At 47.7% G+C, this 25,122-nt stretch overlaps 1 protein-coding gene across 3 annotated transcripts in view; it reads right to left on the reverse strand.

Annotated features, from left to right (window-relative positions):
- Positions 1–25,122, reverse strand: part of LOC5667484 (proteoglycan 4) — a 64,444-nt gene that overhangs the window by 24,160 nt on the left and 15,162 nt on the right. For all 3 annotated transcript variants that reach the window (XM_061641168.1, XM_061641167.1, XM_061641166.1), the window contains exon 2: positions 11,712–12,235. In XM_061641168.1, the coding sequence (XP_061497152.1) occupies positions 11,712–11,763 (52 nt within the window). In that variant the 5' untranslated portion in view covers positions 11,764–12,235. The remainder of the gene's footprint in view (positions 1–11,711; positions 12,236–25,122) is intronic.

Below are 25,122 nucleotides of genomic sequence, written 5' to 3' on the forward strand. Positions count from 1 at the left end.
AAATGGTTCACAAGATAATGAAATCTACGTACTACGGTGCTATAAACGGTGCCTTTTGAAGAAGTGAAAGATGTCAAAGCGGGACAATCACCTCTGTTCTCACATTAGAAGAGGGTTCATTGGGGAGTGTCCTCTTTGGGAAAATGAATGTTGTAATAGATCTTTCCATGGCATTTGAACAACCAAATGGGACAATCATCACTATAGGCTCCTTCAAGTACATGCCATTATCAAACAGTCAAAACTTTCCGGCCCTTTATTGTCACCATCGTAGAACGTAAATCATCCGGTATCCATTTGCCCGCTTAACGGTACCCGTGAGGCATCATGTGTTGCAACAGTTGAGATTCTATCAAAAATTCAAAAGCCGCCCAATTTACGCCACACCGCTACACGCCTATGTACGGACCTTGCCTAATGTGCAGTTCTCGCCAAACTTCAAAGTTACGCCATAAACTGGAACATGAACAGGCAGCCAAGTTCATTAAAAATGGCCTGCCATGGGGAATGTAGTTCACTTTACGAGTAGCAGCAAAATAAAAAAAAATGCTAACGATCCACATCTCTTGGTCCACACGAGATGGCTAACAGTAGCGGCAACGGTCATCATAATTGCAATGTTATCAAAAGCGGTGCACGAATAAGATGCAGGGGAAGGATAGGGGACAGGGAAGGAAGGTGTATGAAGCCATGTCTAATTTGAATACATGGCAGCATACACACGGGCGTGTAAGCCAACGATTCTACGATTACACATGTGTTGCAGACTGTGCTGGAAGACCGTCCGGCCGGCGTACCGTTAGATATGTGGTCTAGTTCGGTTCCGGAGGAGACCAACTACATACAGACACACACGCACACACAAGATGCCCTAACGGTAAACTCGTGCCGAGCAGGCATATGCCTCCTGCTCCTAGAAGCTCTTCGCGATTTCCAGCGCCTAAGGCTTGTAGAACGTATCGGTCAGTTTCCTTGGAAGAATGGAGCTAAACAATGCAGACTATAGTGGTTCGGTGTAAAACTCGGCCTTACAGCCTTTCAGAGAACTCAGTCCATTGGTGTTTTGCCTCCCTTCCGTAGTAGTCCCAGTTGAATATGTTCGCTAATAAATTCAATCAATATTATTACCACACAGGAAGATTGGTTGGTTTCCTGAAGATGGGCTCATGAATACCGACGAACAGGTGGATGCAAAGCGCTAAGCTTCCCTTGGAGTGGTGGAAATGGGGGCGTTGTGAAATATTGCCCCCGGTATTTGTGACTTACTTTGGTAGGTTACACGTTGTTCCACATATATGCAAAGTACGTCTCACCCCAGAACCGTACTAATCCTTGGAACATTGATGAGAAGCATTCGAAAATGAAGCTCTTCGGAGCTGTGGGATAACAGCGGTCTTTTCGTGACCGGACGCTTTATGGAATGTTTTATTTGAGTAGATGCTCCATGCTCTTGTCCCATCAACAAGCATCCCCTGACCTGACCTGACAAATCCTTGAATAGACGGCCCCGGGAGAAATATGACTCCATAGTTCGTCGCAAAGTTACCGTAGTAGCAGAGCTGTACGAGGAGACAGTCTATTATTGAGAGAACGGTGTCTGTTTCCCAATGAGGAGGTTGCGCGTTTCACCTGCTCATCACATTTCACAATAATGAGATTATCTTCCGGCGCAATGCCGGTGGGCTGAGGTGCGAATGCTTGCAACAGGATTATTTGCAGTGTACCGTTTGATAGTGGTGTATCCATATCAACATATTTGCTCAGTGTTGAAGCATTTTCGTCTTAGTAGAACTAATATTTACCAAGCTGTTCAGGAGCGCATACCTGCAAGCGGTACTTTGTAAAGCTACGCTGCTTATTTTGCCAACTCCCGATGAACTCGAGCACTGGAAAACGAGCTCGTAGCTTACCCCGCTTTTCAGCGGTATCGTGCAACCCGCACTCCGCCAAACGTCCAGAATTAAAGTTTGCCGCCGGCAACTGGAGAAAGCAAACATAATCAATGTGCGGACACGGACACAAAACCGCTATGTTGATGAATTGTGAGCGACACACAAACTTATGCTTCACATCCACCGTCGGAGTGGAAGCATGGTGGACAGAGTTAACGCACGTCAAAGACATCGCATCGTCCAACGGGTCGATTGTACAGCGGTTCTAGCGGTTGAGCTTTCCTTCCATTAAGCCATTGACAGTTGTGTTGAGTGGAAAGTAATTATCCAAGATTGAATAGAACTTCTTCTGCCTTTCGCCAGCGAGCCAATCAGTGAATCATTTTTAACCACCATCCTTTTACCGGGCGGTGTTTTTCTTTGGTGTGTAACTTTCCTGATGAAGGTGGTGGTGCTGTACTTTGCTACAACTGTAATTAGTTGCAGAAGTATTAATTGTTTTGAGTAGTTGAGTTTTATTAAGGTGATAATGGTTATGACTTTATGTCAATTTGGCTTTGACACGCCTTGGCTTCGAGAATTGGACAACTTTGTCGAGGCACAGACGCTCAGAACGCTTCTCAGACCAGAATGTGACGTGTTGAAATTAAGCATTACACCTCTAATTAATCAGATTTATCACCCGTCACTCAGCTATCTGTCATCTTCGCATCTCTCCGTCCCAAGAGACTCCTTACGCTGTAACATCCAAACAACAATTGCGCTCTCATAAAGCAATCTACCCTTTAACATACATAGACATACACATACACCAACACTTCTCCGATAGCTATCCATTTTATCGTAGGTGATTTGTTACTGGATAGCTCTTTTTTTCTTTTCGTAGTGTGGCACCTACAAAGAAGCACGTCACCGTGCGGTAGTTGATAGTGGGCAATTAGTTACCATTCAAGGCACCATTACACGTGCGCGCCGTCCCATCGTCCCACACACGTGTCGGCACAATGGTTTTTTTATGTGTGTTTTATTACACAAAACGGATTGCTTCACGTCATTGGCGCTCACCGATCCGATACATCCTTCGCCAAATCCTTCGCCGACGTAGCGGGAGCGAAATAAGGCAGGGAGAATGTATCAAAATGTGTGCTTTGTTGCTGTTGTGGTTGCTATTGCTCGAATTTGCGGCACGCACCAAACTTTGGCGGCACCGTTCGATTGCGATGGCTGTTTTTTTCGCCTTTGTTGTTGTACGGGTGATTGATCGCTTTCTATCCAGCGCGGACGGTGCGTTGTGAGTGGCCCTAATGGAGCACCTGTCAGGGCAACGCACCGTCCGATGAAGCAGAGCAGCAGTAGCCTGACCAGCTCAGGAAGGCTAGAAAGGATTGCTGTGCGGCAGATTATTGGTCCATTGTTCGACCCCGCAGGGAAAGGTTGTAATGAAAATGGGATTTTTTGTGTGTGTGCGTACGTGTGTATGTCACAGCTGCCTACAGCAAATAACAATTTTGTATGACAAACGATGAGCAATTGTATCGGGCCATCGGGGCCATGCGGTGCCTGTCCGAACGATCGCTTTCGGAAGCGTTCGGTAATGATCATGATCAAGCCCACGTAGTACGATCGCACATCACGCCGCACGGAAAGCTTGACCAATTATCCTCGATTCCCGCACGGGTTGCACGGACGTTCACTTTCGGGGATTCATTCGCAGACAATCGCCGTACCGAGTGACCGAGATACGGGTGTGCGAAAATGAGGTTAAAATGCGTACGAAATTATTAAAGCAAATAAAAAAACGCACACACCCAATAAAATCAGCAACGCAATAACTTGCAAACAGTACGGTACAGTTTCTAAGCCCACCGACTGACCAATGCCGCATTTATCACAAGCTCTCATATCTGCAGGTGTGTACAGTAAGTCGATCTTCAAACTTCTGCAATTAGAGCCTGCAAACACACCGAGGTAAAACAGTAAGGGGGCAAACCTGAGTTATGCATTTAATTACACCACGGGCAATGTATCGAGCAAGCCTTCACCCTCCCCTCTCCCCCCTGATACCAGTTCCCGCTGCTCACAGAAGTGATGCGAGATGAGAACGGCACACACTTGTTAAGATAATTGTGGACTCTCGAGCAACCCGGAGAACCAGTTTGCAAACCCCACAGACCCGGCAATCAGCACCATCACCATCGCACCGTTGAGGCGGTGGTAACCTCGCCTGATAAATCATCAGTTTTGTAAAATCTCACCTCACGCGTCTAAATAGCTCTTGATGGTCGGCATTATCCGGCATACTCCCCTAACGCTTACGTGAACGTGGTCTTTTAAATAGAGACATAAATTGGAAATTCGAGCGAACATTATAGATAGGCCATCATCTCCATGGGGAATGCTGTTGCACGTACTGTTTTATAATGGTTGATAATTGCGCTCAATGGCTAAGCAGCGGCAAGGGGCCTAGGAGGCTTCCGTCTCCGTATCGTTCGATAGCAGACGAATCTGCACCACATTCCATCATGCTGCGTTCAATATTCAATGTACCGCTCCAATCAGTTTGGTGTGTGTGTGTGATTGGAGCATCCAAACTGCCGGCGGGTATTCGTATCTCGGTGCTTCTATGATTCCCGGTGCCGTCTGCACACTTAGACCCAGCCACCGGATGCCGATTACTCAAGCCAACCTAAACGAACAGCGCAACGAGCAGGATTACGCCCGAAAGTCTCTACGGGAATCTCCGTTAGAAGATATTTCGAGACGTTCCCATTTCCTCAGCAGCAGACACACGGAGCCCCCCAACTCTCTAGGGTGAAAGCGACAATATGACGTGTTTGAGTTCGATTAACTACCACATCATCTTCCGGCCACGGCTCCGGAGACCGCAACTGCACTGAGATAGGAAGACGTGCTGCTTCCTTCGCCGTTCAAGTGCAATCGCTGATGATTCAAGATCCCGCAGCTCGGGAAGGAACTGGGACTTGAGAGAGGATCGAAAGCTGTTTAAGCAAAGCCGTCGGAGCCCACCGGGGAGGAGAGGTTTTACGACTTTCACATTTTACGTTTCACCCGGCAGTATCCGGCATCTTACCAGGGACCAGTGCTTTTCCAGTGTGAGTGTGTTGTGGTCATCCCATACACCCTCCCCAGACCACGGGACGTGTTGTAATGCTTGCAATGACGCGCACATCGAAAGCATAACAAAAACGAAAACACAAAATCCCACCCCGCATGACTAAACTAATCGCAGAATGCGTGTCTCGGTAGCGGCCTGCACGCTGCTACTGCTGCTGCTACTGCCCTTCGTATGACACCCGAAGGTCTCGTTCGCTCGCGGTGATCTATTGTGTTTGGTAGCGAGCCGTCGTCATCAAGGCTTTCCAGTCCGCTCGACTGTGCTCCAATTAAAATCCTATTAAGATAGCATCGGGTTTTCAAACCGGGAGAAATTCATTGAGGCGCGTTCAAAGCGGCCCAAGCGGAATTGTACTAATGGCTCACGGGTGTACTGCTGCATCGACTCGATTCCTTCGATTTCCGCGGAACGATGGCTCGTGCGTGCATTGGAAACACTTTACCGCCGGCACTTTTAACCTTCCCGGCCGTCGATTTCCATCACCATCATCACCATCGTCATCGTCAGTCAAGTTCACAAGTGAGCTAACCAGCGACACTAGATCAGGTGTCGGTCATGGATGAAATCGAATCGTATTGGAACGATGATTCAGCCCATTTCTGGGGCATCTTTCATCGAAAGTCGAGCGAGGGGGAAGCTCGGCCTACTCAAAATGTTTAGTGAAAATCAATTTTTGGAGTCTCCTCCAACGATCAAATTACCAACCGTTTTGGAATGTTTTTGTTTTGTTTCTCTGGTTTGCCTCTCTACCTCAACCCTGCGCTGATCGGCATCGACACGCTCCAACGCTACTGCGGAGGCATTGGAATGTTTGGCACTTTATGAAAATTATACCCTCCCTCGATTATGAGCCAGATCGATTTGTTTGGTGAGCTTGGCACTGGAACTGGAGCAGCCGAGGAGTCTGGGAAGAACTTCCAATTAGATACAGTTACCCAAAATCAACAAACAATGTTGATCAAGATTCAAACTTTTCCCGGGGAGAGTAGAATGTAGCTGGAATGTGATCATAACGGGAGGGCACGTAAATTGGTTGCTTCACGCTAATCTCAACCCGAAAAGGGCCCTTGTCCATCGATACGCATCTATTTCCTCCTGTGGCTCGCTTTACTGCTTCAGGGTTTTGTTTGGTGGAAAATCAAACTCTTGTCACTATCAACCATTCCCATCGACACAATTTAAACACAGAAACACCGATGGAAGTACGGCTCAATTAAGTAAGTAGCACACAGGCCGCCACTGCGCTGTGAAGGAACAAAAAAGTGAATGTTGTTTTCTCCGCCCAGCTCAGCCAAGTGCAATGCGCGGCAATTGTGCAACGCTTCCAAGTTAGTGTGTCTCTACCCAATGGGGATGACCGGGCTATAAAAACCGTGCCTCAACTGCCAGCGATCAGCTTCCAACTCCTCCCGTCCGGAGGTCGAAGCGACGAACGAATTAAACCACACTCACTGTAACGGGCGCGGAAAATTGAAAGGGAAATGAGTGCACTTACCTTTCCCATCAATCCTGGATAATATGGTTTTTGTTTTTGCTTTTCATAATCAGCGCAGACTCCGCTGCACGATCGCCGTATCAAACGACAGGCGGGGCGACGAGTAGTGAAAGGCCACCAGCGCGAGTACAATCACACCTGACCGTATCTGGGGCATCACTTTCATTGGCGGCCAGGCTCACACGTGCCCGCCACTCAAGTGACTTTCATTTCATCCGGTCGATGTACGGCCACGGAAGACACTGTGCGCGCGTATACAGAGGATCTTGACGCGAAATTCATAACAATCGCATTGCCATACCACACCAAAGCTATGGCCCCAACCGCCCGCCATGCGTGTACAAGCTCAATAGATATGTGTATAATGCCTGCGAGCTTCATCAGCAAACATAGCGAAAAGAAAGAAGAGGGAAAAAAATCCACAAAGCAAAACGAGCTTGCGTTAAATAATTTCGTTTTCCCTTTCGTTACATTGCACGCACGCGGTGATAGAGATCTTCAATAAAAACCCACCCCAACGGGTGGTGAACTTGCAGCATTGCACATACGGCAACAGCATTGTGCGGCGGTGTAGTTACACCAGCAACAGTCAGTTGATCTCTCACCCAGTTCCCAATAGTACGCGAGTTGGTAATGAAAGTAAAACCAGCTGAAGGTCTCGCTCGCGCACAACGCACCACACTCGTGAACGATCGTATGAGGCGCTTAGTATACGCTTAGTATACGTATGGCGTGCGTAGCTATCGCACACACACACATTGTAAGCTGCGAGCGTATACACTGTTGCATTCAAGATGGTGGACTGTATGATAACCTCTGACTCTGGCAGGACCGGACTAACCTCTCGGGTCGGATCGAATGTGTAAGTAGCCTCGTGATGTGCGCACGTAACAAGCTGTCTGTGTGTGATCTACTAAACAGAAAGGAAATACATTATTAGAGTAATGTACATGCTAATTACTTCTAGGTAACCATTTCATTGGCCTTGACACTACACCCGGATTCTAGTACCATCACTAGTGGTACTAGACATTATCCGCCATCGTATCGAATGCATCCCGATTGGAGGAACGTTGGGTCCACCTGGTACGAGAAACTTGTAATGGGATGAAACCGCCAATCTGGTGGCCTGTTGTCACCAAGGCTTTTACCCTTCTCCAATCTACACATCTCCTTCACTTAGCCATCAATGATTGCCGCTTATTGGCACACTTAGAGCTCCCCGTTCTGGCGCCATAGAGAGACTCAACTCGTAGCGCACCGCAAACTCGACTGCGGAGGGATCCACTCGACGGAGCGCTCTCGTATGACACCGGAGCGTTTGATGCAACAGCAACATGAAGCTCGTGTGGTCGTATCGCGGATTGTTCCGTTTTCGGAAGCACCCAACTATAACCTACCCCCGGATCGGGTGGGAAGCAAACGTTTGAGAAACTGTTTCTACTTTCGCAACTCAAGCGCCAACCGAAGCGCTGGTAGCCATGGTGACCTTCAAGCCAGCGAAATAATGCCTGTTTGGATTAGGATCAGTCCCATAAAAGCACCGCCGCAAGGTGTCACAGCCAAAAGGACGCGAAAGTGAATCCCGCGCCCGTTTCTACCGAACGTCAAATGGATGTAAATTTAAGTTTATCGATTTTCAACCCGCCCCTCCCCCCCCCACCGCCACGTTCTCAACTGCCAAGACACGTCGCATTCGCTGCCCAGTGACCACAGCAAAGCAGCAGGACCGATCGTAAATGGTGAGGTAATTTATGCTCGATAGCAAAGCCATGGGAAAATCATTCGTAAAACCAATCAAGCAAGCAATCCTCGGGGCGGGTGGTCCCCCCATCCGCTGGTGGTGGACGGAATGCGCTCCGCATTGTGTTTGTTTTTGTTCCTTTTTTGCTCTCGAACGGATTTCCAGCCATTTGTCTTCATGTGTAGCGCTCCACTGACCGCTCCAATGAAGCACACGAGCTGCAGAAGCAGTAAACGGAAAAATAGAATCAATTCACATCCGCCGGGATGGGTTTCAAAACGAACACACACATACATGCGCTCTATTACTCTTGGTTGCGAGTGAACACGAGCTTCTAGTCGCGAATGTAATGAAAATGTTATTTTATGGAATTGAGCCCACAAAGCAAGGCTATAGAAAAGTCACACCGGGCGAGGGAAGCGGGGAAAAAAGCACCAACACAACCAGAACCGACCGACCGGTGACCACTGTGATGTCGTAACGAGCGTAAGGATGGGGAGCCGTTGGGTTGAGTTGGAGTTTAAAGGGAAGAATGAAAGAAAAACGTTCCTTTCGCGTAACGCTTCCAAGCCAACGGTGCTTAGTCGATCTCGGTTTAATGGCTATGCAAATGGTTATTGCGAATCGCTCTCCCGCTTCTCCCGATCACTATCATACATTGCAATGCGCGCACTGGGTGAAGCTGAAATATGGAACTGCAAAGCAGCGCCGCTTTACGCTCGATAAAGCGCCCAAGTAGCAGGCAGCAGCAACTAAAGCGTGATTTAAGGTTCGGGTGTCGTGCTCCAGCAATACCGTGAGGCACAGGGCTCATTTCAATGGTTCATTCGCTCCGGTTGGATGGAACCGATAAAACCCTCTACATCGCAATAGACAATAAAACAACAAACTTTACCGTCCAATGATTTAATGCACCTTTTGTAAAATGGGTTTTAAATCGTTAAAGTTTCCTCCGGTGCGTTTGCCCGTTCCTTGTCAATGATTGAGATAGTCCAAAGCTACTCGTTTCATCACTCTCCGATTGCTCTCTAATTCCCAATTCCGACTGTATTGCATCCCAGCATCACATGAACAGTTTTGCGTGCTCTTGGTCTCAAAGCCAGCCACAGCCACAGGTCAGCCAGTCTTAATTAATCTTACATTAGGGGAGATGGAAGCGGTACGAATCGCACAAGGCTGCCGAAGGTTAGCGCCGATGCACTTTGCGCGTGACGGTGACCACACATCATGCGGGTGGGAACGGAATTCGACGGAAAACCGCGCAACCGTTTGCCCGACTTTGCGTAGGCTGCCGGGTGCATCGGCAAAGGGCATCGGTATGGTTCATTATTGCCTACGTGTGTGTGTGTTTGAGTGTGCCTTGTTGCAATGTGCCCGGCTGTACTTGAAAACAACACGCAGCACATGAGTGGGAGTGGGTGGTTTGGGTGGTGCCGCTTTCTAGTTAGTGTGTTTGTGTGAGCCTCTCGGTAAGAGAATTTGTTAGACAGCTTGTGAACAATATCATACCGCATTCAAATAGGAAATTTATGTGTGATTATTGTGATTAGAGCAACAATCATTAACAAAAACGGTAGCTAATATCGAGAAGCCAATAAAAGGAATACATGGAGTTCGAAGTGACTGGCAACGGCAGCACATGAATGCTTTCAAACACTTCTAGTAATATATTGTAATCAATTTAATAAAAATATAATAAAAACCTCTGGGTTTAAACACCCAGAATAACAATTTAAACAAAAACGTTCTCTTCTGGAGTAGCATTTTTCATCTAGAAAAAGCTCTATTTTTCATCCCAAGCAAACGTATAACGCTAACAGCAGGCAGCATTCGAGAGCTGGAGGAGTTGCATTACGGGAAATGTCAGAAAGTCTTGCTTTTCCCATTTTTTCCCCTTTCAAGATAAGTCACTGCCAAGACGTAAACGGGCCGGACGAGCACGATGAAAGAATCAACCGAGCGAAACAGAACAAATGGCCAATCTTTATTCCATTCCACGCCAGATGTCACGCCAAACCAAGTGAGTGGAAAACACAAAACAGTGAGAAGACGCCGCACAAAAGGCGTAAGGCTACGGAAAATGCATACACCAAAAGAAGGGGCTTTGCTAGGGAGCCGGCATAAAACGGCAATGACGTCGGTTGGTGCGGAATCCCTGCCTGTTTGATGATGAAATCGGGAAGGGGGAGGGGGGGGGTGAAGAGAAGGGTAACGAATCAGTGCGGGATGCTGCGAAACAACATCACAGAGAAGAAGAAAGAAAAAACACCATGCGCGTCACATTTTGGGCCCTTCTGCAATGTTTTCCTCTTGCAGTGCAGCTGTCTGAAGCTGTGAAACATCGCAAACAATGTGCGGGACGAACACAAAACCTCCCCCCCCCCAAAATGTGAAGTGTAAGCGAACACACACGCGACATTTTGCAAATTCGAAAGGCATGGTAAATCGGCGTAAGTGCAAAGTGCAGCGAAAGTGCAGTTAGTTTCCTGGAGCGGTGTGTGGGAGAAAGAGGTGAGCACACACACGCTGGGCGGTCACGCGTCTCACTGCGGCCGCCAGAGTGCTGTAATGTGTTACAGTGCTATAGAATGTGTGTGTGTGTGTGTGTGTGTGTGGGTGTGTAAGTACACAAAATCAGACAGCAAACGTAAAATGAAAACCGGAAAGCTTACTGGTTAGTGGAACTGAAAGCCCTTTCTCCTTTTGCCAGGCCTCGTAAAGGATTAAGGTTAGAAAAGCACAGACTAAATCAAGTGCACAGGAACACCAGATTCGCTGCGGTGGCAAAAAAGCAAAACCCGTCCCATTGTTAGCGCATAGCCCCTCGGGTCCGTTGGTGCAGGTAGAAGCAGTGTGGAGTGGAATGCAATGGTGGTGCAGGAAGCAATGGTTCAACAGGAAGCAGGAAGACGGTGAGTTTGTATGTGTGTGTGTGAGTGCTGGTGCGGAACGTCACTGCTTCCGAAGACAATACTTCACACGCAACATTCTCGAGCAGCAAGGCAGCAGTGTGCAATCCACCCAGCATTGGGCCCCACACAACCAGTACACACAAAAACCATCACCGACGGCCAAAACTGTCCCAACCGCTCGTGAGGTGGGATGTTGCAAGGGAGGAAAAGGGAAGGATCGCTGCAGCACACTCTACTGTAACCGAGAGGGAAGAAGGAAGGACTCAAATCCGGATCGGATCCAGCGGGAACCAGCGGGCCACAGCTGCAAGCGAGGATGTTCTGTTGGCGAGGATTTGTGCTTCACAAAACCAAGTCAAACCAAGCCTCGCAGGCGGTCTGGAACAGCTCTCTGTGTGGACAACTTTCCAGTGTCCAGGAATTTTGGGGATAGACCTCCCTCCTCGCAGAATTACACAGGAACAGGGGTACCCGTAGGAGAGGGTAAAAGGGGAGGGGAGAAGGAAGAAATAAAATTGGTCCGTTTACTCACAGAGAAAGCAGAACGCGAACAGTGCAAAATTGAGCACTCGGAAACCATTCATCTTGGATGTGCTGGTAGGTTTCTGTCGGGGATGGTTGGTTGGGACGGTTCCCGGCCGGTGCTGATGACAACCGGATGTTGGGTTGTTTCGGCGTACAACTCCTACTCCACCACGCGCTGGGCACTGGAATTTGTTTGATGTCAAATGCCTTTTTTTCCTGCTAGAAGCTTTTATGAATGGGGCCTAGTGCCTCCAACAACAAATTTTCTGCTGTAAGACGAACACCACTCAAAGATTCACACTCGTCAGGTGTCGGAATGTGAAGCGTTTTTTTTGTCGGTTTTATACCACACACTATGACGTTTCACGCACGGAAACACTTATCATATCACTTGCTTGACACTGCTTCTTGGTTGTGGTACTGGCACAGGAACCAATACAATACACTGCACTGAATTACTTGTCGACACCTATTTCATCACTTTCGGGAATAACGCATTAACTATAGATTTTCCTCCAATATTTCTGTAGACTGCAAAATGTAAAGGAAAGGAAACAAAATTTCACCAAACTGTTTTGCTCAAACGTTCACACACACGCTCTTTCTCTTTCAATCTTTTGCAGAAACGTTTGTGCGCGCGTATACAATTTGCATAGATATTCTTCCAGGCCGGAACCCCAAGCACGATGGCGCTGCACAGTGTTTTCACTTTTCACACTTCTCTCTCTCTTTTGTGCCTCAAGACTCAACTCACGGAAGAAACTGAAAGGATACGAAGAAAACATAACAAGATTCATATTAGTTGAAGCGTCAACAATTACAACTCTTCTGTTGAAAAAGCATATCAGTTTCATGAAAGCCGAGGATTTTACAAGCAAAACTAGGTCACAACCTTTACTCGTTGACGTTGGTATTCTATCCCGATTCCCGATTTCGTCACTACGTACACTTGTACATCAGTTGACAGTTGCGACACTGCACGATCAACAGCACACACTAAAAAGCACACTACGATCGATCCGATGCGTACGAGCGCTCACTGACGACTGGCGAGGTCGCCGCCAATGGCGATTACTCAACATGGCGGATAGAGACGCACCGGCACAGCGGCGTTTGCTAACGAATCCGGTCTGCACATCGGGGTTCATCGTCTCGTGGTCTCGTAAAACCGGTGCGGTAGATCCGGCTGTAATATTACCGGACTTTCGTTTAGGATGCAGTAATCCACCGGAACACGGGTAACATATCTCCAAGCTGCATTTTCAGCTGTTTCAAGTGATGCCACACTCCTGTTGAAGCTCAGAGTGCTCGGGTGACTCGGACCCGATAGTTACCTTTTTGTTGGGAGGGAGAGCCTAGTCAAGTGGCAAATTATAGTCACAGAAAATTGCAGCATACAATAATCGTACTTTTGAATGTGTGATTCAACCTGCAGACTCCATCATCTTTCCCGATCATCTAATGGGGCGTCGTGTGCTCGTATGATGACTACGTTTTCGCATCTCCCCGAGCTCGTTTTGTGCCGGGTTGTGAAAGTTCCTGATAGGAGCCCCAGGACAGGAAATGATTGATTAGACCGCCACACAGCCAGAAACTTGTTTGCCTCTTCTTTGTTTTACTTCTTGAGCGGTACTTCAGGCTCACCCTCGGAGAGCTTTCATCGTAGCAGGGAAATATATGCTTGAGCTGAAGTGCTTAATGTACCTCTGCATCAAGTAACCCCTCTCTCTCTCTCTCACTCGAGAGCTTTCTTCAAGTGCATACGAAAATTGTAGGATCGACAAAAAATCGATAGTTTCTGATACTTTGAACCGGCCGGATGTTTCTTTTGCCGGCCTGTCATAGCTCTTGCCGATGATGATTGCTACGCCGGAAGTTTATCATTATTCCCCCGAGTATGTCAAAAAGCAGTCCCCCCCCCCCGTCTCAACACTTAGAAGTAAGCTTAACAGAGTGTTCTCCAAAGAAGTGCTCCCCGAAACAGTCGAGTGGCTAAGGGAAGCAGTAAAAAAACGTGCAAAAACCCATCGATTCTACCCAGACGCGGACAGACCTAACGGTGTGGTGCTTGGACGCGTACGATTACCGTTACAGAAAAGCCTCCCCTGTCCATCTTCCCAAGCCGTTCGAGAGTGGTAAGAATAGTAAGAACTGTCGAGGCTGGCGAAAAAAAAATCAAAAATAATAAATGGCCTATTTCGGCCTGTGTGCTTGTGCCTGGAGGCGCTTCTATTTTCTAACACCGGAAAAAGGCACTTCAAACCGATGACCGGCGGCCCTTGGACACACACACACTGTGTCAAAAACTGTGGCAGGGCAGAAGCGGGAGGCCAAACAACCCAAACTAATAGAAAAAGACCATTTTTTAGGCAATTGATTGCTGAATAATACCAACCAAGCGGAGGCCTCACTCCGAGCAATGGGCGTATGGACCGTTTTTTATCTTTCTTTTCCGATTCGTTGATGTTGTTGTTTGCTAGCCGGAGAGTCGGGGAGCACCGGAAATGGTGACGATGATACTGCCGACACGGAAGCAAAAGAACGTGTGAAAACCACCATCATCATGCGGACTACTCGCTCTCTCTCTCTCTCCATCTCTCTATGGTTTCTCGGTAGAGCGTGAGGTGAAGAAAGCAGATTTGCAGATCGGTTCACAATCCCTAACCTCAAAGCTTTCGAAAGCGCTTTGCCTCCCGGGGTTTCCGGCTCCGGTGTCGAACGGATGACACATTTTTATCGGGCCGCTCTTATCGGACGGGTATGAGAAGAAGCACACACACAACGAAAAAAAAACAACCACCCATTCTAGCTCTAGCAACACTTCATCGTGGAATTGGGGACTTGCTTCAGGGCATTCTTTGGTCAGTTCTTTTTCCACCCATTCAGAGGGCTAGTAAGGAAGGAACGAGCACAATCGGATGGAAACGATGAGCATGAAATGGTCAACTGGAGATGTTAATCGCTCTCGGAATGGAGCGGAAAAATCCAGTGCCGTTTCGAAAGAAAAAAAAACCCTATTTTGTGATGATTATCACAATTCCGCTGCAGTTGGGGTAAAAATACATTTCCAGGATAATCAACGTCAGTCAATTGAAGATGCTGATTCTTGGTACGAATGATAAGAGCAAATTTGTTTCAATTCATTTGAAACATTGCCATTTTATTGTTAGAAGAGCAAGGTCTTTTCCCTTTCGGAGAAACTTTCGTTGGAAGAATAAAGCAAATTTTCCATGAAAATGTCTCGTGCAGCAATCGATAAACATTGTTCAGAATTGTTCGAAGAGATTCACTTGAAATTCTGCTTGAAATTGAATGTTTTAGTTTTAGAATCGTATGTCTACTAACATCATTTTTTATGTTTTAATTCTCCTTATGCAAGTGATTTGCAAAATACCATCATAAAACCGTTCCACAACTCGTAAACCACCAACTGTCGTAGGAATCATAATAAGCTCAATTCATCTTCCACCGGGGTCCATTTTTATCCTTTATTTGACCACATTTTTACTACAATATGATCCCTTACTCCAATCCTCCCTCATGCAGAACCATTCTTCCTTTCTTCCATTACAAAAAACCTTCCACAAGCCGTTACTCTGCTAAAGGGCACCACACCGTTTATTGAATTAGAGATAAAACAGAATGGGTCGGTTCTAATATTTGCTTCCCACTGTTGTAGCCCCCCGTGCGCAAGATCCTTCCCTTCTTTTCTCCACTAAATGAAGTGAATTTGTTTAGCAAAAAAAATAAAAAATAGTTTACACAAAAACAAAACCAACCATCCCAAAAAGGCCAGCCTCGCAGGAAAACGGGGCTTTTTTGGCGGATGTAAATTTATAAAGCCCACCGAATCAACCGGCGTTTGGTCAGGTTCGCTTTTGTTTCTCGTTCGCAGCAAAACAAGACAAAAAAAAAGCCGGCAAAGTTCACGCAGCCGACGGTGCGTGACGGTCAAGTTGAACATTTTCCCATTTCCACACTCTGCGCTCAGCGTTTGCTCTCTTTTTTTCCCCGGAGCGCTGTATCGGCGGTGTGTGGGTGAAGTTGCGCTTTTTTTTGTAATTTGAATGTCTTTTTTTGCCTTTTTCGCTCTTTATCCTTCAGCGCACATTCCGGTCGCAAATTATTTAAATTAGAAGAAAATTTCCTAATCGAAAAAAAATGAAAAAAGACAAAAAACTCCCTTCCACTCCCTTCAACGAAAACCATTTCAAAATTGTGTCAAAAGTCAGGATCGAGAGCGAGAAAATTTTGGACCGCCGGTGGTTGCAGGCAGACAAAATAAAAGTCTCCTTCAACTCAACCTGAAAAAGGTGAAAGGACGCGCCACACCAGTGTCCTAATGATAAAATGGTTAACGCCGTACCGCGTCGCACAGAGTTTTCCATTTGTATTTTCCGCATTTGGCAGACAAAATAAAGGGAAAATAAAAATGGGGAAAAACGTAACAAAAAAAACTCCCCCTTCTCAAAGCCATTTTCGCCCTCGAACCGGTGATCTAGAACGGTCGGGTAGGTTTAATATTAGAAAGCCATTTCCTTGGTTCGATCATCAAAGCAAACGATGTGCTTCCGGATCGATAAATAACTTCTCAGCACCCAAAATTGGGTGCACGAAAATGGATGCTGCCGGGGAAGACGTTCTGGTGGTACATTTCATTTAATGATGTCCATTTCTGGCGCTGGACATTTTGGCCAGGATCTTTTACGATGAATATTTAGATAAAAACGTAACAACAAACAGCTAACTTAAAAAAAACTGATGCATAAAACTGTGCTAGATGTTTTACACCTGCTCATATTGTCATTTTCCCGATCGAATCGCTCCTTGAAGAAGTTGCAAAATTAACTCCCCTGAGATGAAATATTTATTACAATTACGCGTCCTTCCTTCCCCAGGAAGCTTCGAAAGCATTTTTTTTTTTTTGATAGAATTAAATTTTCCCTTACACCGCTAAATTCACAATACGCGATCGTGGTGCGCGCCTTCCGTGGGCGATAATGCTACACAGTGGGGAGGGAAGACACACTGCTGACACGGCGCAGCATTATTCAAATGGATCAACCTACGGTCCAGGCCTCAATATGCAAAATGTTATCAAAATAAAAAGGGAAATGGAACAGCGCCAAGAATGCTGTTGCGAGCGATTGCCATAGTTGCTGGTAGCTGATTCCTCTCGGAGGGTGGTTTTAAAAATTGGCTTCTGGTGTGATTTTTGCGTGTTTTTTGCATTTTTATTTTTCCGTAGCAAAATGAAATAATGAAAAAAAGCCTACCAGTTATATCGCTTCAGCACCTGGGCAATAAGAATGCTCCGAACAAACGGGAGCTAAATATAGACGCTTCTCCCCTTGCAAATGCAATATCGTACCAGGGGGGAGCGTCTGACAAAAGGCTCTGGCCCTAGGTTCCTTTTTTTCATCTTGAAGTAATTTTTTATTCAAAAGCGAACTGGAATAAGCACAACCGCTCAAAGCTGCTTTCTTCAATTCCTATCATCGCCGAGACTACGTCAATTTTGAGTCCACGTGCGTGTGTATGTATGCGTGTGTGTGCACACAAAAAGTACAAATTTAAACCAGGATTATGATGAAACAGCACTCTGCTGTGGCGGTACTAAAGACTGCCGGTTTCTCCAAGGCATTAGGCATCCTACATCTTCCTGCACACGTGCACACGCAGGAAGAAAAGGGCTTCAACCCCCGGCGCTGAATACTATTATGATAACATTCCAGGCTCTCACTGCTCCTTGCTCCGGCTTCTAAGCAGAAATATCTTTTCTAACCCCCATCTCCCTGCAAGACGACAAACTTTCTTCCCATGGACCATCCAACCTTGAACGGAGCAGCTGCCCTGCAGGCAGCGAGATTCTTTGCCCACAAAAACATAACCGCACAACAGGGAAAAAATAGAAGCACCGATCACACCGCTGTCGCCCTTTACAGAAAGAAGACCGGTAACACACAAAATGTACACACATACATACACCACTCCCTGAACCCCATCCTCATTCCCGAATGGGGTAAACTTTCGCGTGTAGTATGTATATTTTACTTCAAATGCATGAACCAACAAAAAAAAAACAGCTCCCTCTTCACTTTCTCTCCTTCTCTCTCGCGACCTTCTTTTTGCTGTATTTGCATTTGCGTTGTCGCGTTTCGGACGTGAGCTTTTTCGCTGCCGGCGCTCTCTCGCAGTTGCTCGAATGATAATCACATGCAAATTAGTTTAAGACCCAGGGCCCCAGCTTTTGGGGAGCCGTAGCAGTTTGTCCGCCGCAGTCACCGACGCCAGCGGGAAACGGGATGGGCTTGGGAAGCGATGATGCAGTGGACTTTTTCTATTGCTGTCTTACACGTTACGCCGTGAGGTATAGTAAAGCAGGATCAGTGCGCAAAGAGAGCGATGAGAGGGCAAAAAGTCCTGCCAGCTTTATCATTCTTAGCATTATTCATCGCAGCAACGTTACGAGGACGCCAAATGGGGCGCATTTTTGACTTTTGGGAACTGTTGTGGATGTGTCGAACATCGAACGCTGACCAGCGGAGTAGATAAGTGGAGCAAACGGAGGAAGGATGCTTTAGGGTCGTTGCGATACCGAGTGGATACCAATTAGTATGGTGGGTCTGTTTTGGGTCATGATAAAGTGTTTTTCGGTTTTGGGTTGTGGAGGTTCGGTCTACTTAGCATTGTCACGGGATGATAGATACGAACCGGGTACAGTCGGAGTATGCAGATAAAGCTATTTCACTGAACACTGAGCTCGGAATAGGCCGCATTTCTTTAACATATAAAACAGTTCAGCTGGAAACTAATACTTCAAGCACAAAATTGAGCATAAATTTTCGAACAGCTTCAACCGCACGAAATGCCACACGCTCGCTATTATTTAAAATGCGTTTCAAATACCGTGACAAATGCTAACAATATCCCCGTCTGCATCGGTTCACAAACAGTGCAGAATTCACCGCCAGCCATTCCAGCAGTCTATCAATTATACATTACCACACCGCTACACTTCACGATGCTACACTTCAACTCCAACCACTCCAAACATCGCAATTCCAAACAGGAACATACCCCGAAACCGATTCGATCCCTTTTGCCATTGTTCGCAATGCAATTGTATTCTGACTTCTGGTCTCGCCATCGCCGAAATGTGTCGATCCGAGCACGAGCGCCACAGCGTCCGGGTACATTAATATGCCCCGTGCGCAAAACGGGAAACTCCAGCGCGCGGAGTGCATCGGGACACCCGGAACGCTGCGTGGTCCCGCAGCAAGAAGAGAGAAATAAATAAACTATTTCCCGTTGAAATGCTACTTACGGTGGAGAGGGCACTCAAGCGATCCCGTGATACCGTGCACCCAGCCGGTACGCTAAGCCTTCTTCTTCGCCCGGAAGTGCAGCATAAACTGACGACGTGTATGTGTGCCATGTGAACATTGCAAAACGATTGCAGCATCGCGTGCCGCGCTACCAGGATAGCAAGCCAGGGGGAAACTCTCCCGTGAGGACCTCTTCACAGCACCGAACCGTCAAAGATTGGTGAACTCCACCTTCACCGGAGCCGGAAACGGACGGAAACGGTTTCGTTCGCCGGCAGAATACGGAACAGCTTCATGCAGCCCCATTGAGCTTCCGGGCGCTGTATAGCTGTGTATGGGTCCTTGTTCTTTTTTGTTTCCATTTTCCGCTCTTCTTGTCTAACTCGATACCTCGCGGGATGGGATGCATTGAATTGAGATTGACAGCCAAACTCAATTACATCCCACTCACGACCCGGACGGCGTACCGGACGGGGCGAATGCGTTTTAAAAATAACGATCCCGATAACACGCTCCATCACGAGTCAGCGGAGCGAGCACAGCCCGGACAGCGGCGTCAAGTATAATCCAATTCTGGAGCGAAAAGAATTCATCATTAGAATGTGCCTGCCACCCACGGTGCGAACACCACTTCCCGGTGCTGCCGTCATGATTCATTAAAATGTCGCCCTGTGACAAGCGTCAGCGCGGAGCAGGGCGGACTTCAACACAAGAGCGCCATCTTGTCCTGAAACGATAGAAGTGAAAGCTCATTTCCAATCAAACACCTTCAAACACTGCCTCCGTACCGTACGTGCTGTCGTGCGTGTGTGTATGCGTTTGGTATCGAGCTCGTCACGATCCAGGACCCCGAATTTGTTGTCCCGAATTTGTTAACGCCTGTTGAGCGCACGGTGCACACAACAGCGGCGAAATTATCATCGGACGTGACATTTCGCTTATTTTTGGGAAGCGATTGCCTCGCCCGAATAGCCGCACGCCACGCCACGCCACTCAGGACGCGTCTAATGACACTGACAAGTGATATGCAAACGTCAGTGCATCACTGACCGGGCTACTCACATACGCAAACAAAGTGCGGCGACCCAGGCGAAGCTTTCGAGACACACAAATTGATAGTGAAACGCCACACCGATCGGATCGGATCTCGCATTAACCTGCTGTGTGCGGTCTCACTCGCACACCTACTCTCTGAGCAGACAGGAGAGGCAGATGACCGCGGCTCATCCGCCACTCAGCGACCAGCGAGCGCGCGCGTGTGTGCTCTTGACAATGAACTCCAAGGTGGCTTCGTACCACAAGCTGACCGACCGCCATCGAGTGATCGAAATACAGTGTGAGATGCCTCGAACACACGCAGCCAGGTCGAACACACAGCGTTCCGCGCCGTCCATGACCGGTTCGGTTTCGGTCCGTTTGCTCGGTCCGGTGCTGTACGAGCAGTAGTAGCAGTTCCTCGCCCCATCCAACCCCCGGCGTTTGCTGACGTTGCTTTGCGGACCCATTCGCTCCCTGCGGCCGCTGTGTGGCACACAGCGCGCACACAAGGGAAGAAGCGGTGAAAGTGTCGATCGGTTTCACTCGATACCGGTGGAATTTTTGGGGATTTTTCGAATATTTGTCATCGTACTCCGGGCGGAGCATGGGAAAAATGGTCCGAACGAGGTGCGTCAGAAGAAAGTGGCCGGCTTTTTACACACACACACACACACTTTAGATTTGCCTATTAGCACGTCGATGGCTGATAATGTTTATGTTAAATACGGTAGACTCTCGATCAATCTTTGCACTGGACTTTGATTTGTCGGCGAAAGTTGCAGGGCCTTTGTGAGATACTTTCTCGATGTGGTAGATACTATCTGGAGATAACTGACTCGGGGTAAACCTACATTACTCCAGACACCTGCCAGGTCAGTAACTTCTCAAGCTATTGCGCGATGAAGCAGTATCGGATGTTACATAAATTGGTGCATCCTTCAACTCGCACTCGAAACATTGTTTCAAAATAGTTACATTACCAAGTCTTGGTACTTCTTGGGACGCAATAGTCAATGCGTATCCATCCAATCGCATATCCATTGTACCGTAACGGTTGCACCAGTGGACGACGGGTGCAATCCGAATGCAGTTGTCCGGAAATGCGTAAGGAAGCGGTGTGCAAATCCCGTGCAAGGTTAACACAGTCACCTTCCACCTCATTAAAGCCGTGTTTTGCCCAATGTTTTAGCGCGATTAGCAACGCCAAATCGTTACCAATCTTTAACCTGACCCTGAAGACAGGCGCACAAACGAGGCACAAAAGCCGAAGGTACGAAACTATACGGTCATGCATCATCGCCGCACAGAATGGTGGAGAAACAATCTGGCCTTTATTTCAGAACCAGGATCCCCGCTTACCACCACCGACACCGTCATCCCAAAATCCACCAAAATCCTGGAATTGCCCTCGCGCTACTAGGCGACGCGTAAATCCTATCCATATACCAAGGATATCTTAATTTATTGCAGCAATTTAATGAAAACGAATAGGCACCCCGAACACCCGAGCACGGCAATCCTTCGCCACTGGCTCGTTTGGGCGACGGGCGACGCCATCTCTATTGATTAGGACAAATGGTCGGCGATGGCAGCACCGTGAGGGAACGAAATCGGGACAAGATCGACGACCGCTGGGAGTGTAATAAAACGTCAGAAGCAGTCAGCAGCAGTAGGGATGAAGTGCTTCTGGCGAACGAACGATTGCCCGTTTTATTACCTCAACAAACAAGGGCTTTGCTATGGTTCTGGAATTTGGGGAATGATCTACGGCCAACGCTCGAGGACATCCCGCTTCCTCGCACTTCTAGCGGTGAGTGTTTGGGTATTGTGTGTTGTGTGCTGAGCATAGTTTCGTTCAATGTTCCTACTTGAGCGGGTGGTCTCATTCAGACAGGCTAACAGCAAACTTTGTCAGGTGTACGGTCGCCCAAGAAGTTGCCCATCGCCTTCCCTCCTCCCCAAGAAGCCAATCTTGTCGAATGGAACGGATATAACGAGATCCACGCAAGAATGCAAACCTGAACTGCTGCACAAAGAAAACTATCCCGTTCAATTTGCGATACCATCCGGTAGCAGTTCATACACACACACACATAAAAAAACCAGAAAAGCTCCGGGCCAAGCGACCAGCAACTTTGCCGTATGCATCGCATCCGTGGAAAGTTGTCTGGAAGTTGTCCGGAAGTGCTTTCAATGACAATTCTATACCGGGTTCTTTTTGTTGTTGGAGCTTCCTTTTCTCATTCCATCGGCGGATCGTTAGTCGTGTACGTGGACGGAGCAACTTTTTGTCGCCCTCCCCCCTTCCCAACACTAAAGGAACAGAAACTCCCATTATTCCCGGGGAGTGCAATTCCAGCACCTCCGGCAAGGCTGTCCTTCGCGGGTGAAAATTCAATTAAACCCAACCAACCCCCGGTCGGTCAATCACCATTACCCGGTCGGAAAGTGGAGCAGACGGACGCGCAACGGACGGACCGCCGGTACGTGTGATGACGCCACAAATGAACTATTTCCTGGTCGTCCCCATCGACACACACACACGCTGCCAACTTCCGAAGATCCAGCGAAAGAACGGCATCATCTCCGTCTAGACGTAAAGCGACAGATTGAATTTAAACTTGTGCGACAACTTGTCCACGCTCTGCCTCGCCTGACACCGCGGTAGCACCCCGACGACCCCGAGCAAAAAAGCTCAATGCAAACGATTGTCGAGGATTTTCTCACTAGCTCGCACCGAAGACACCACCCACAGACCGGGATCCGAACAAAAGCAGGGGAAAAACAACGTGACTCAATACCGAGCTTCTCCGGAAGGGATGATCAAACGCCCAGTGCCGGAGAGGCAGCTCGGGACCAACGGGAGCTCGGGAGCAGATCTGAAGACACGCACGTACACCTTTTCGGAAAAGCTGGATCGCCGGTTCACATGTGTCAAAGCTTCTCTGGATCGATGTAAACAGAATGGCTTCACGAACTCGCTCGCCCTTCCATCGAAACGGTGTCATCACTGCCGGAAATGAAGCTGCCCGATCCGACGGCGCGGCAGGTCGGGCTGCGAGGAGCCGTTCCATGCAAATCGCTTCCCTCCTACTGCTTTCCTGCTAACTGGTGCCGGTGGTGTGGATTGGAACTTTGCTTCGAGCTGAAATGCAAATAGAAATTTCCAGCGCACACGCTTTCCCTCGCTCGCATCAAGAAGATTGACGGAAGGAAGAAAGCTTCTCCTTTTTGCCGATGCTATTCTTTGTTCCACTTTTGTATCAATCTCGCATCCTCTTCCCCGTGCATTGGCTTGACTCGCTTGCGGTTCTTATCAAACGATTTTTGCCACCATTATTTCTTCTTCCTCTGTGATGTCACCTTCTCGCTTATCACCTCACGTGCCGTGGCTTTTGCTGCTGGGAAGGGTGAGGGGACAGCAGGAAAATGATTGAAAATATCAAAAAGTTGATAATGCGAAAACGGCAAATCAAGAGACACGGGGGCCTGCTCTGCAAGACATCGAAACATCTTCAAGTACGGAAGTCATCTTATCGCAAGAAACGAAACCGCCCGGGAATGCTGAACAGATGAAATCAGGCTCGAATCAGTACCGAAGGAGCTGTAGCTGTGCCTGCGCTATTGATGGAATCGATGTTCTATACGGAAGATCGAATTTTAAATAGCAATTTTCTTCCCACTCCCCAACATTAGTGACAAACGCTTCAATGCACGCTCAGTACTGAGGCGGTGGAAAACTTTTACCCGCTTACAGTGCGCTGCCGAGTGTCCACAATTCGAGAGCGCGAGTGTCCGAAATTCAGTGCAAAAAAACGGGAACAAAAAGGGAAATAGTTCAAGTTAGTCAACCGGAAGGGCGCACAAGATTCCAATAACTTGTCGGTCGGTGGGTCTCGGATCAGAAATTTTCCAACCCAGTGCAAAACTTTACACGAATGATTCGCTGATAAAAACCGTGCTATAAATCCCACGGCTAGCTCGGTGAAAGGCTCTCTTCCGAGCGAAGAAAAGGGCGGAAAACACTTTTTCCGTTAGAAGATCTGCTCTGCCCACTGGATGGAAAATGGTGCCGAAAGCAAAAGATGTGGCGAACAGTTTTCCACACAATAAACGCTTATTAAGTGTAGATGGGAAGCCGGCGGCAGCTGCCGGCTTATGGTTGGTGTCCGGCCGGACCGGAGATGATGTAATGTTGGTTGACATTTTCCGGCCAGACCAGAGTGCTCGAAAGGAGACGCGCATAAAGGCATCAATTAAAGTATCGTTTAAAGTGTCACTTCCCTCGGTGAGATGACAGGAAAGAGACAGTTGTGCCTGAGTGCATTGGAGCGTACACTTCTCTACATTTGAGTGCAATCAGGTCGAGCTGTTTGCTTCACAACTTCATTATAAATACATAATTTGCAATAGAAAAAAAAATGCCACAGCAAAAATGCAAACAAATTCAATTTCACAGTTGCAACGAACGCAAACTCGCATCTCGCTGTTGGAAACATTCACTTTACCCCGTACATTTGACCTTCAGCACAAACCTTAAATTTCATCCCTCGTTCCCACCACCTAGCACAAAAGCGACGCTGGCAGTCCCACCTGTCACGGGGGTGTGAAAGTATTTTCACCTCTTCGTGCATATCGCATAAATAAATAAGTCATAAATTTTTATGCACCAACAGCACTCAAACTCGCTGCTACGAACGCCACGCCATTTCCAGTACGTAGTTGTTGTTATTTTTTGTATATGCTACACATTTTCCCCGGGGAAAAAAAAAACATTCAATTCGAGAGCTTTTGAGGTGATGCGCGAAACGGAACTCGCTCTTAACCCGGGTACGCCGGGCGAGCCAGTCCTAGGAGTTAAGGCCCGAGCCCGATCCCGAGAATTCAATTCATGGGTTTTCACGTTCAGCGAACACAATAAGCGCCCAAAAGTGAACAAACGTACAGCAGCAGCAGCAGAATCATGCACGAGAGCATAATTCACGGTGGAGGGAAAAACCAAACCAATTTTTAAGGGCGGGTTGCTGCTGCTCATCTCGGTACACTAAATAA

This window comes from Anopheles gambiae, chromosome 2 (assembly GCF_943734735.2).
Source record: "Anopheles gambiae chromosome 2, idAnoGambNW_F1_1, whole genome shotgun sequence".
Taxonomy (NCBI): Eukaryota; Metazoa; Arthropoda; class Insecta; order Diptera; family Culicidae; genus Anopheles; species Anopheles gambiae.